The sequence below is a fragment of the Mesoplodon densirostris genome, chromosome 16 (genome assembly GCF_025265405.1).
Source record: "Mesoplodon densirostris isolate mMesDen1 chromosome 16, mMesDen1 primary haplotype, whole genome shotgun sequence".
Taxonomy (NCBI): domain Eukaryota; kingdom Metazoa; phylum Chordata; class Mammalia; order Artiodactyla; family Ziphiidae; genus Mesoplodon; species Mesoplodon densirostris.
Window position 1 is genome coordinate 22,796,708 of NC_082676.1, and position 13,195 is coordinate 22,809,902.

The window sequence follows — 13,195 nt, forward strand, 5'->3', positions numbered from 1 at the left end:
TTTTGTAAGTTTGATGCTATTTCAAAATAAAAAGATTAAGGGATAAAAGGGAATGTTTAAATACATTTATGGTACATTCATGTAGTGGAATAAAATGCAGTTCTTAAAATTATGGAAGGAGTATTACATGAACTGTCATAAATTCCCTGGTGGCGCAGTGGTTGAGAGTCCGCCTGCCGATGCAGGGGACACGGGTTCGTGCCCCGGTCTGGGAAGATCCCACATGCCATGGAGCGGCTGGGCCTGTGAGCCATGGCCGCTGAGCCTGCGCGTCCGGAGCCTGTGCTCCACTATGGGGGAGGCCACAACAGTGAGAGGCCCGCGTACTGCAAAAAAAAAAAAAAAAAAAAAAAAAAAAAATATATATATATATATATATATCTACAAAATAAATTACAGGAAAAAAAATGAAGTGCAGAATATTGTAGGTAGTATGGTATCATATGAGTGGGAAAAAATTTAAGTAGGTATATGTTTATAAATGCCTTAAAAAGCTCTGCAAGGATAAATAAGTAACTGGTAACAATGTAATTAGTCACTAAGGCAAAGTTGATTGCTTTAGCAGATAAAAACTGGGAGGGCGGTGGTAGCAGACATCATATGTCCTTTAGTACCTTTTAAATTTTGTAATTATGCATATGGCCCGTTAAAAAAAGAAAACCAAAAAGGAGAATTCTCACACACAGGGTATCATGATATACTTTTTTTTTTTTTTCCTTTGGCTGTGTTGGGTCTTCATTGCTGTGCACAGGCTTTCTCTAGTTGCAGCGAGCAGGAGCTACTCTTCGTTGTGGTGGGCAGGCTTCTCATTGCGGTGGCTTCTCTTGTTGCAGAGCACGGGCTCTAGGCAGGCGGGCTTCAGTAGTTGTGGCTCGCAGGCTCCACAGCGCAGGCTCAGTAGGTGTGCACGGGCTTAGTTGCTCTGCGGCATGTGGGATCTTCCCGGACCAGGGATCGAACCCGTGTCCCCTGAATTGGCAGACAGATTCTTATCCACTGTGCTACCAGGGAAGCCCTGATAAAGATCTTTTTAAAAAACTCAGATTTTTAGATTTCAGTCAGCATGTCTGGAGTTTGAACACCTATGGACAACTAGCTGATGATTTCTTCCACCACCTTTTTTAAGAAAAAAATTACAAGTATTGTTCTGTATATAGTGCTAGACACTTAAATGAGCTTTAACACTACAAAATTTCAGTCTAAGACCATACTAACATGAGGACATTAAAAAAATGCACTCATAATTAAATAAGCCAGAAAGGTAGAGCCATTTTCCATTAAGTGATTTTCTGGGTATGTACTACCTTCTTAGTTTATATTTGGTGGTAGAACCACACGTTGGAATACAAACATTTGAATTTTATTCCTGCCCTGTAACAGTCTGGTGCTTTGTGATCAAATTCCAGAATCCAGTATTGGGAGATTCTGTCTTTCCTCAAACTAGTTTTGTGAACTCATCAGTCTGTTGCCTAACATTTACTTTGTAATTTATATGCAGAGTATTGCCTAGGTGCTGCAGGGAATAAAAGAAGTAGATAGGTACTCCCTGCATAGTAGAAGGTATTTTATGTATTGACTACTAATTCAAAATCTACATTCCCACAGTGATTCTGGGAACCAAAGTAATTTCATAGCACTTGGAGTGAGGTTTTTGTTTTCTCTCTCTCTCTCTCTTTTTTTTTTAAATAAAATCAGGCATTTTAATAAAGATTCTTAGGCATAAGTAGAGCGTCTTCTTTTCCTTCCATTATATGGACTCATTTTAAAGTTGCTTTTTTTCTGTTTTTTTAGTTTAATACAGTTTTTTAGTAAAATGAAGAAGTGGATGGACATGTCAAACTTGCCACAAGAATTTCGTGAACGTATAGAAAGGCTAGAAAGAAATTTTGAGGTGTCTACTGTAATTTTCAAAAAATTTGAGCCAATTTTTTTAGATATATTTCAAAATCCATATGAAGAGCCACCAAAGTTACCACGAAGCAGGAAGCAGAGGTGAGACACTTAATCCTCATATAATTGACATAGAAATTATGATACAAACTTATTAAGGGAATTTGCATTTTTAAAAGTCTACTTTTTAATTCCATTTAATAAAACATAGTTGTCTGTCCTTTGTGAATGAGATTTTATATGTAATTTGACTTTACTATTTGTTATATTTGCTGTTTCAATTTAAGTGACAAATGTGGAATGATATTTAAAGTTAGTCAGATAAAAAGTACATTTTTCCCCCTTTTTAGGAGGATTCCTTGCAGTGTTAAGGAGCTCTTTAATTTCTGTTGGACACTCTTTGTTTATACTAAGGGTAAGGTGACACTTTCCAGTGTTTTACATTTCTACTATGGGAACTTGGTGCTATTTGACTTGAAAGGTTTCTGGGTTTTATGTCTCTTTTTTTCTAAAGGTAATTTTCGTATGATCGGAGATGATTTAGTAAACTCTTATCATTTACTTCTGTGCTGCTTGGATCTGATTTTTGCCAATGCCATTATGTGCCCAAATAGACGAGACTTGCTAAATCCGTCATTTAAAGGTAAGACCTTATGTTTTTCTTTTTTTTTTTTTTTTTTTTTTTTTGCGGTACGCGGGCCTCTCACCGCTGTGGCCTCTCCCGCCATGGAGCACAGGCTCCAGACGCGCAGGCCCAGTGGCCACGGCTCAAGGGCCCAGCCGCTCCGCGGCATGTGGGATCCTCCCGGACCGGGGCACAAACCTGCATCTCCTGCACTGGCAGGCAGACTCAACCACTGCGCCACCAGGGAAGCCCGACCTTATGTATTTTTGAAAACTGATTATCAATTTTTAGAAAAAGAGTTTCAAAAATTGACCATATTCTCTTTTCCCTCCATTGCTCTTTATACCCTGTCAAACTAGGTTTACCATCTGATTTCCATACTGCTGACTTTAGGGCTTCTGAAGAGCCTCCCTGCATCATTCCCGTACTGTGTGAACTACATGACGGACTTCTGGTAGAAGCCAAAGGAATAAAGGAGCACTACTTTAAGCCATATATTTCAAAGCTCTTTGACAGGAAGGTACTATACTTACAATTAAATGACTCAGATTTTGGGGGGTCAGCAGCAGCAGCAGCCTCAAGGGGAAAAGCAATATTTTAAGCAAGTTCTTAACATTATAGGACTCAGGGTCAAGATTCCCAGGTTTCAGTCTCTGATGTGATGCGGAGTTGTCCTGTGATTTTCTGTGATGTGCAAAACTGAGGTGTTGAAGAATGTGACCATCTGTATGTACTGTCAAGTAAATGCACTGTCAGAGGCAACTATAGGAGGTTCTGATAGAGAATTATAAAGAACAGAACATAAGAGTACGCCTGATAAAGAATTATGAAAAGCAGGAGGTCAGAGTAAGCTAGTTTACTGCCACAATTTGAATAACTGCTGACTGTTTATTAAAAGTAGGATGATGTATCAATATAACAACTGTAGCTTTAATTCAATATGAGTAGAGCAGAAAATCCCTTACAGTTGTGGGCTACCTACATGCATTCTGGATTTTTTTTCTCAGTAATTTACCTTGCTATTTCTGTATGTTTGAGTTGGCTTTTTCCTTTGGGTCTCAATTTATTTCCCCAACGCTGAGCCATTTAATCCAGCTACGACTTGAGTTTTCTCTTTGGTTGGAAAAAAAAAATACGAATATGGATAAGGTCATTATTATAGTTCCCTTCTTTGCAAATACTGTTATGAGATTTTCCTCTGAGCATAGAGTCTTCCCTAACTGGTTTCTTCTCTTACACATACTTTTTTTTTTTTTTTTTTGCGGTACGCGGGCCTCTCACTGTTGTGGCCTCTCCCGTTGCAGAGCACAGGCTCTGGACGCACAGGCTCTGGACGCACAGGCTCAGCAGCCATGGCTCATGGGCCCAGCCACTCCGTGGCATGTGGGATCTTCCCGGACCGGGGCACGAACCTGTGTTCCCTGCATCAGCAGGCAGACTCTCAACCACTGGGCCACCAGGGAAGCCCTGTAAAGCTTTTGATTTCTCCATCAAATCTGAATGAGATCCTTGCTGGGTAGAGTAATCTTGGTTGTAGGTACTTCCCTTTCATCACTTTAAGTATGTCATGCCACTCCCTTCTGGCTTGTAGAGTTTCTGGTGAGAAATCAACCATTAAACTTATGGGAGTTCCCTTGTATGTTATTTGTCATTTTTCCCTTGTTGCTTTCAATAATTTTTCTTTGTCTTTAATTTTTGCCAATTTGATTACTATGTGTCTTGGCATGTTTCTCCTTGGGTTTGTCCTGTAAGGGACTCTGCGCTTCCTGGACTTGGGTGGCTATTTCCTTTCCTATGTTAGGGAAGTTTTCGACTATAATCTCTTCAAATATTTTCTCGGGTCCTTTCTGTCTCTCTTCTCCTTCTAGGACCCTTATAATGCGAATGTTGTTGCATTTAATGTTGTCCCAGAGGTCTCGTAGGCTGTCTTCATTTCTTTTCATTCTTTTTCCTTTATTCTGTTTCACAGCAGTGAATTCCACCTTTCTGTCTTCCAGGTCACTTATCCGTTCTTCTGCCTCAGTTATTCTGCTATTGATTCCTTCTAGTGTAGTTTTCATTTCAGTTATTGTATTGTTCATCTCTGTTTGTTTGTTCTTTAATTCTTCTAGGTCTTTGTTAAACATTTGCATCTTCTCGATCTTTGCCTCCATTCTTTTTCTGAGGTCCTGGATCATCTTCACTATCATTATTCTGAATTATTTTTCTGGAAGATTGCCTATCTCCATTTCATTTAGTTGTTTTTCTGGAGTTTTATCTTGTTCCTTCATCTGGTATATAGCCCTCTGCCTTTTCATCTTGTCTATCTTTCTGTGAATGTGGTTTTTGTTCCACAGGCCGCAGGATGGTAGTTCTTCTTGCTTCTGCTGTCTGCCCTCTGATAGATGAGGCTATATACAAGGCTTGTGCAAGTTTCCTGATGGGAGGGACTGGTGGTGGGTAGAACTGGCTGTTGCTCTGGTGGGCAGAGCTCAGTAAAACTTTAATCTGCTTGTCTGCTGATGGGTGAGGCTGGGTTCCCTCCCTGTTGGTTGTTTGGCCTGAGGCGACCCAACACTGGAGCCTCCCTGGCCTCTTTGGTGCAGCTAATGGCGGACTCTGGGAGGGCTCATGCCAAGGAGTACTTCCCAGAACTTCTGCCAGTGTCCTTGTCCTCACGGTGAGACACAGCCACCCCCCGCCTCTCCAGGAGACCCTCTAACACTAGCAGGTCGATCTGGTTCAGTCTCCTATGGGGTCACTGCTCCTTCCCCTGGGTCCCGATGCGCACACTACTTTGTGTGTGCCCTCCAAGAGTGGAGTCTCTGTTTCCCCCAGTCCTGTCAAAGTCCTGCAGTCAAATCCCGCTAGCCTTCAAAGTCTGATTCTCTAGGAATTCCTCTTCCCGTTGCCGGACCCCCAGGTTGGGAAGCCTGACATTGCGCTCAAAACCTTCACTCCAGTGGGTGGACTTCTGTGGTATAAGTGTTCTCCAGTTTGTGAGTCACCCACCCAGCAGTTATGGGATTTGATTTTATTGTGATTGTGCCCCTCGTACCATCTCACTGTGGCTTCTCCTTTGTCTTTGGATGTGGGGTATCTTTTTTGGTGAGTTCCAGTGTCTTCCTGTTGATGATTGTTCAGCAGTTAGTTGTGATTCCGCTGCTCTCGCAGGAGGAAGTGGGAGCCCATCCTTCTACTCTGCCATCTTGAACCAATCTCCAGCATTGGGTCTCAGTTGCAGCATGAGGGATCCTCCACTGTGGCACGCGGCTTCTCTCCAGTTGTGGTGCACGGGCTCCAGAGTGCATGGGCTCTGTAGTTGTGGCCCGTGTGCTTGGTAGTTGTGGCACACAGGCTTAGTTGCCCCACGGCATGTGGGATCTTAGTTCCCCGACCAGGGATCGAATCCCCTGCATTGGAAGGGGGATTCTTAACCACTGGACTACCAGGGAAGTCCCTCTTGGACATCATTTTGTATTTAGTCTTATCTTTCAGCAAACAAACAAGTATTTATTTATGTGTATATATACACAGTATATATATATATATATATATATATTTTTTTTTTTTTTTTTTTTTTTTGCTGTACGCGGGCCTCTCACTGCTGTGGCCTCTCCCGTTGCGGAGCACAGGCTCCGGACACACAGGCTCCGCGGCCATGGCTCACGGGCCCAGCCGCTCCGCGGCATGTGGGATCTTCCGGGATCGGGGCACGAACCTGTGTCCCCTGCATCGGCAGGCGGACTCTCAACCACTGCGCCACCAGGGAAGCCCTATACACAGTATATATTTTTGTGTGTATGTGTACGTCTATATAAAATATCTCTTTGTAAAACTTTAATCTCCAGCAAAATAAACTTTTAAAGGAACTCAAGGATTATGTTTATTGTGCTTTGCAGAAGCAAGGCACTAGTGGCCTCTAGCTATGATGACCATTCATCTTGGTTTGCCTGAATTATCTGGGTTTTGGCTGTTGTCTTGGCATAATTATTATAGTGTCTTCTTTCACTCCAGAAGTATCCTGGTTTGGACAGTGGTTCTCCTGCCCATGGGCCAGATGCTTTATTTGGCCTGTTTAGGGTGTTTTAATTTTTTATTTCATTTTTCTTTTGTTCAATTTTTAACTTACACATAAAGATCTTTTATATGAAATTTTTTTTAAAATCAGAAGCTATGGCAATACTGGTTTGCAATTTCTACATGGTAACTGTTGTCAAGCTAAATGATGGCCACGTCTTTTAGGATGGGAAGTGTGCTTTCTGCCGTCTTCATTTATGTATGTTGATCCCTGACCCCTGAACTCATTTGAGTTTGCAACCCTGTTATGTAGTAATCTAAGTATAGTGTGGATACACAGAAAATATTGATAACAGTGTAGTTTTCCTCTGTCACCAATAACAGTACCTATATTCCTTTCAAATCTTTTGCTTGCCTGACATATATTATCATTCAGTAACTGTTAGTTTCCATTTTCCATAGACCAATGTTTAAAATTGGACAGCTTTCATGAGAATTACTTGAGGAATTTGTTAAAACTGCTGCCTTGGGCTTCCCTGGTGGCGCAGTGGTTGAGAGTCCGCCTGCCGATGCAGGGGACATGGGTTCGTGCCCCGGTCCAGGAGGATCCCACATGCTGCGAAGCAGCTGGGCCCGTGAACCATGGCCGCTGAGCCTGCGCGTCCAGAGCCTGTGCTCCACAACGGGAGAGGCCACAACAGTGAGAGGTGCGCGTACCTCAAAACAAAAAACAAAACTGCTGCCTTAGTTGAGACCTTGAGGTCTGTCAGTCTGCATTTTTAACAAGTTCCTCTACATGATTGTTATGTCACTAAAATTTGGAAACCACTGCTATAGACTACAAAGTATTTTCAAAACTTGACTTTAAATGTTTTTTAATATTTTATTTGCATACTAAATAGGATTCAAAGGTCTGAAAGAAATATTTAGTAATTCTATTTTGTGTGTGTGTGTGTGTGTTATTTATAATAACTACCAATGTGAAAATTTAGATAAATGTAGTATTTTTGTGTGTATGTTAATATGCTTACTTACATGAAGTCACAAAATGGCTTTTTTCCCCCAGATTTTAAAGGGAGAATGCCTTCTGGACCTTTCTAGTTTTACTGATAATAGGTAAGTGTTTAGCACTGATGGTATCTGGCATATCATAAGCTGTCAATATGATTTGTTGCAGTTTGTTAAGTGAAATGTTGTATGAAGGTAACTGCTCCAAATTCAAGTTCCTTCTGCTTTGGTGGCATTGATTGGGTGTTATCACTAAGCCTTGCTGTCTTGAAGTACATTTATCTTAAGATCCCACTGGCTCTTAAAACAGCTGCTCTCCTGAGAAACTCATAAACAGACCCAATGACTTCTGTATTTGAGTTTACATTCTTTGTAAACTAATATTGGCAAATTAATCAAATATTGGCAAATTCAGAATGTGCTTGTATTTCAAGGCCACACACAATTATTTCCTCAATGATCAGGTCTTAATTAGGTTCACCTAGTTTCCAGATTAAGTGTATGTTCTTTTCACTCACCTTTCAAAGTAATTTATTGCCATGTATGTGAATGTGAAGAATGTCAGTGATCGGATAGAAACCTCTGATATTGTTTGAAGGGCAAAGTTAATAAAAACTAGAAAATCATGAGCTTTTCTAGTCTGTGGAGTCAAAATCTATCTTCAAGTCAAGATAAATCCATTGTGTAACTTAGTTTTATTCTAGCAGCTTAAAATAATTCTCTTTTCAGCAAAGCAGTGAACAAGGAGTATGAAGAATATGTTTTAACTGTTGGTGACTTTGATGAGAGGATCTTTTTGGGAGCAGATGCAGAAGAGGAAATTGGAACTCCTCGAAAGTTCACTGGTGATGCCCCATTAGGGAAACTGACAGCACAGACTAATGTGGAGTGTAACCTTCAACAACACTTTGAAAAAGTAATTAACCTAGCCTGGCCTCAGTCTTGAATGATCTTTTTCTCTGTGTGTGTGATTCTACTAACAGCAGAAGCATCTTTCAAGTTAAATCTTGAGTTTCTTCTACTAATCCATATTTTCCATGAAAGCCTTAAAGGTAGCTTTCAAGACTACGGCATTTAGTATTTTTACCTCATTTCTTGCAATTTTTCATATTTGGATATTTTCCCAGAATGCCTGGGTTTTCAGTAGAGTATGTGTCTTTGGATATGAAGAAGGATTTATGCTTTCTTCCTGTTTTTTCTTTGCATCAGTTTAGCCACTCTTCTCTTGCTTTAAAATTTAGTTTGCTTTCCTACCCATGACGAACTATGTGCTCTTCCCAAACTTCAGCCATATAACTCTGAATTTGATTGTTAATAGCCAAGGCTTAATTCTGTATTTATGTGTTAGGTGGGTTGGAGGATGAGGTCTGATGGAAAATTCACTGGTCCAGAAGATAGAAACCTATGTTTTAGTCCCAGCTCTGCCATTACCTTTGTCAGCTTAAACAAGTTTTGTAACTTCTCTGTGCCTGTTTCCTCATACGTAAAATGAAAATGTGCCTCTTATATTTCAAATGAATGTTATGAAGATAAAATGAGATTATGGGTAGAAAGCACTTTGGGAAAGTGTTATTCAAAGGTAGGATGTTATTAGCATAATATTGCTAAAAATTTGATGGGTAACCAGAAGAGGGGGAAAAAGTAACCTACTAAACATGAATAGAGAAGATGGCATATGTACTGAATTAAACACATAATGGGGAAGAAGGTAGCTTTTTAATCTCACATAATTTTCTTTTCTGACAGAAAACATCATTTGCACCTTCTACACCACTGACAGGACGACGATATTTAAGAGAAAAAGAAGCAGTCATTACTCCTGTTGCTTCAGCCACCCAAAGTGTGAGCCGGTTACAGAGTATTGTGGCTGGACTGAAAAATGCACCAAGTGAACAACTTATAAACATTTTTGAGTGAGTACAATACTAGTATTTTTCCAAATGTCTCTTTTAAATTAGATTCTGTATTCCATTCTGTTTTCAGTATTTCCGAATTCTGGAGATAGTGGATATACATCTGGCAAGTTTTACTGTACCATTTCCATCACAAAGTATGTTGACCTAAAATCAGATAGAAGTACCTATTAAAAATTATATATAAATTTTATTTCATATTATTATAGACTTTCAAGGTTAAATGCATCTTAAAGTTTATTTAGCTCCAACATTCCATTCTGATAACACCCCTAATTTATGCATTACTGTTTTTCTTTTTACATTGTTTTTAAATGGGTTCAATATAAATGTCCATCAAATGGGAGACTGGTTACATATTGATGGTACAGCTGTAAAATGGAATTTTATGCAATTGTCTAAGAAAAAGAAGCATATTTCGTAGTAAAGATGATAAAGTGAGGCCAGATTAGAGAACCTTATTTCCTAATACCTAATGAAATAACAGAATAGTGAAAATCAGCAGACTATCTATCAGCAGAAACCAAATGAGGAGAGGGATATGATTTCATGCTATAATTTTCCAAAGTGGTGGTCAGGAAAGGAAATGGATGCTCTGGTATGTCCATCCCCAAGAAGCGTTACTGGGGGGAAAAGGATGTGTTGATGGGATCTTTTTATTTATTTATTTATTTATTATTTTTGGCTGCGTTGGGTCTTTGTTGCTGCGCGTGGGCTTTCTCTAATTGTGGCGAGCAGGGGCTGCTCTTCATTGCGGTGCATGGACTTCTCATTGCAGTGGCTTCTTTTGTTGCAGAGTGTGGGCTCTAGGTGTGCGGGCTTCAGTAGTTGTGATGCACGGGCTTAGTTGCTCCGCGGCATGTGGGATCTTCCCGGACCAGGGCCCGAACCCACGTCCCCTGCATTGGCAGGCAGATTCTTAACCACTGCGCCACCAGGGAAGTCCTATTGATAGGATCTTGAAAATACTCATTAATACCCCAGATGTGGAGAGAAACAAATGGAGTGAGTACGCAGATGAGTAAAAAGTCATAGAAACCTCCCCAAGTGAAAGCCCCTGTATACCACCAAGATAGCAGAAATATGAAAAATTCTCAGGGCCTGCCATTTCCCAAGGTTCCTAGCTTATTTGGGGAGAGATCTTCATAGAACTAGAAGATATCCCTGACCTAGGTATAGTGAACACTGGAATGGGGACATTTAACTAAATCTCAGAAGAGAAAGCAAAGCCCTGGTCCTCTAACAAAAGCTGAACATAGCACATCTGTGTCCTCCCCCTAGTCCCCAAACCTCAGTCTATAGAAAAGTGGACAGAAGAATCCCCAGCCTCAACCACAGCTCAGAAGGTAAGCAGATTGCAGGTAAAGTAGGAAGACTCATAAAGATCTACCCTCATAGCATTTGAATAAATAGATCTGAACTGAACTATCCATTTAGCATGAACAAGTTAAAAAGAAATGGCAAAGCATCTTGCAGACATTTTAAAGCACAAGAGAAGGAAGGAAGGAAGAAAACATAGAATGCAAAAGACAAAGAACCTAGAAACAAATAAATGGAAAGACATTCCATGTTTATGGATTGGAAGATTTAATATTGTTAAAATGTCCATATTACCCAAAGCAATCTACAGATTCAGTACAGTCCCTATCAAATTCCCAATGGCATTTTTACAGAAATAGAAAAAAAAATCTAAAATTCATAAGGAATTTTGAAGGACTTTTTTTTTTTTTTTTTTTTTTGGCGGTACACAGGCCTCTCACTGTTGTGGCCTCCCCCATAGCAGAGCACAGGCTCCGGACGCACAGGCTCAGTGACCGTGGCAAACGGGCCTAGCCACTCCGTGGCATGTGGGATCTTCCCAGACCAGGGCACAAACCCGTGTCCCCTGCATCGGCAGGTGGACTCTCTACCACTGCGCCACCAGGGAAGCCCTTGAAGGACTTTTAATAGCCAAAATAATCTTGAGAAAGAAGTAAAAAGCTGGAGGCCTCACATTTCTGATTTCAAAACACATTCCAAAGCTACAGTAAGCAAAACAGTATGGTATTGGCATAAAGACAGACATGTAGACTAGACATGGAATAGACTAGAGTCCCAAAATAAACCTTCACATATATCATTAAATGATCTTTGACAAGGGTGCCAAGACTACACTATGGGGAAAGTCAGATATCCACAGGCAAAAGCATGAATATGGACTCTTATCTTACAACATATACAAAAGATACTTTAGATACCTGTTATAGGTGGAATCATGCAGTATTTGTTTGTGTTTGGCTTAATTCACTTAGTATCATATCTTCAAGGTTCATCCATGCTGTAGCATATGGCAGGATTTCCTTCTTTTTAAGCCTGAATAATTTTCCATTGTATATATATACATACCACACTTCGTTTATCCATTCATTCATCAGTGGACATATAGGTTGCTTCCACATCTTGGCTGTTGTGAGTAATGCTGCAGTGAACTTGAGTATGCAAATATCTCTTTGAGATATACACATGCAAAAGAATGAAGATGGACTTTTATCTTACACCATGTACAAAAGTTAACTCAAAATTTGTTAAAAACCTAAACATGAGACCTGAAACTGTACAACTAGAAGAAAACATAGGTGAAAAGCTTTATGACACTGTAATGGGCAGTAATTTCTTGCATGTGACATCAAAAGTATAGATAACAAAAGCAAAAATAGAAAAATGGGACTATATCCCACTTAAATACTTCTGTACAGAATCGAAAATAATCAGTAGGATGAAAAGGCAACCTACTAGAATAGAAGAAAGTAATTGCAAACCGTATATCAGATAAGGGGTTAATAGCCAGAGTATATAAAGAACTCCTACAACTCAAACAACAAAAAACAAAACAAAACAAAAAAAAAACAAACACCTGATTTGAAAAAGGGGCAAAAGACTTAAATAGACATTTCTCCAAAGAAGACATACAAATAACCAACAAGCACGTGAAAAAATTGTCAACATTACTAGTCATCAGGTAAATGCAAATTAAAACCACAATGAGATATGACCCGTTAGAATGGCCACTATCAAAAAAACAGAAAATAACAAATGTGTTGGTGAGTATCAGAATTGGCACTCCATTGGTGGGATTATAAATGGTGTAGCTGATATGGGAAACGGTATGGAGATTTCTCAAATAATTAAAAATAGAATTTTTATGACCTAGCAATCCCACTTCTGGGTATATATCCCAAAGAGTTGAAAACAGGATTTCAAAAAGATAGCTGCATACCCAAATTTATTGCAGCATTACCCTTAAGAGCCAAGATATAGAACCAACCTAAATGTCCACTGATGAATGAATGAATAAAGAAAATGTGGTATGTACAACAGAATATTACTTAGCCTTAAAAAGAAGGAAACCTTGTCATATGCTACAATATGGATGAATCTTGAAGACATTATACGGAGTGAAATAAGCCAATCACAAAAAGACAAATACTGCATGATTCCACTTATATGCGGTATCTAAAGTAAGACTGATAGAAACAGAAAGTAGCATGGTGGTTGCCAGGGGGTGGGGGAGGGGGGAAACAGGGAGTTGTTGTTTGATGGGTATAGAGTTTCATTTATGCAAGATGAGAAAGTTCTAGAGATCACTATACAATAACATGCACATAGCTGACAGTAATGTACACTTAAAAATTAAGAGGGTAAATTTGTTACGTGTTTTTACTACATAATAAAATTTTAAAAAGACAACCTAGTTGGAAGAAAATATAACTCAAGAGGCACA

At 39.7% G+C, this 13,195-nt stretch overlaps 1 protein-coding gene across 4 annotated transcripts in view; it reads left to right on the forward strand.

Annotated features, from left to right (window-relative positions):
- RBL1 (RB transcriptional corepressor like 1) overlaps positions 1 to 13,195 on the forward strand; it is a 69,670-nt gene that overhangs the window by 10,505 nt on the left and 45,970 nt on the right. For all 4 annotated transcript variants that reach the window (XM_060077884.1, XM_060077881.1, XM_060077882.1 and 1 more), the window contains exons 3-9: positions 1,792 to 1,992; positions 2,241 to 2,305; positions 2,405 to 2,533; positions 2,875 to 3,035; positions 7,581 to 7,630; positions 8,252 to 8,438; positions 9,269 to 9,435. In XM_060077884.1, coding sequence (XP_059933867.1) covers positions 1,792 to 1,992; positions 2,241 to 2,305; positions 2,405 to 2,533; positions 2,875 to 3,035; positions 7,581 to 7,630; positions 8,252 to 8,438; positions 9,269 to 9,435 — 960 coding nt within the window. The remainder of the gene's footprint in view (positions 1 to 1,791; positions 1,993 to 2,240; positions 2,306 to 2,404; positions 2,534 to 2,874; positions 3,036 to 7,580; positions 7,631 to 8,251; positions 8,439 to 9,268; positions 9,436 to 13,195) is intronic.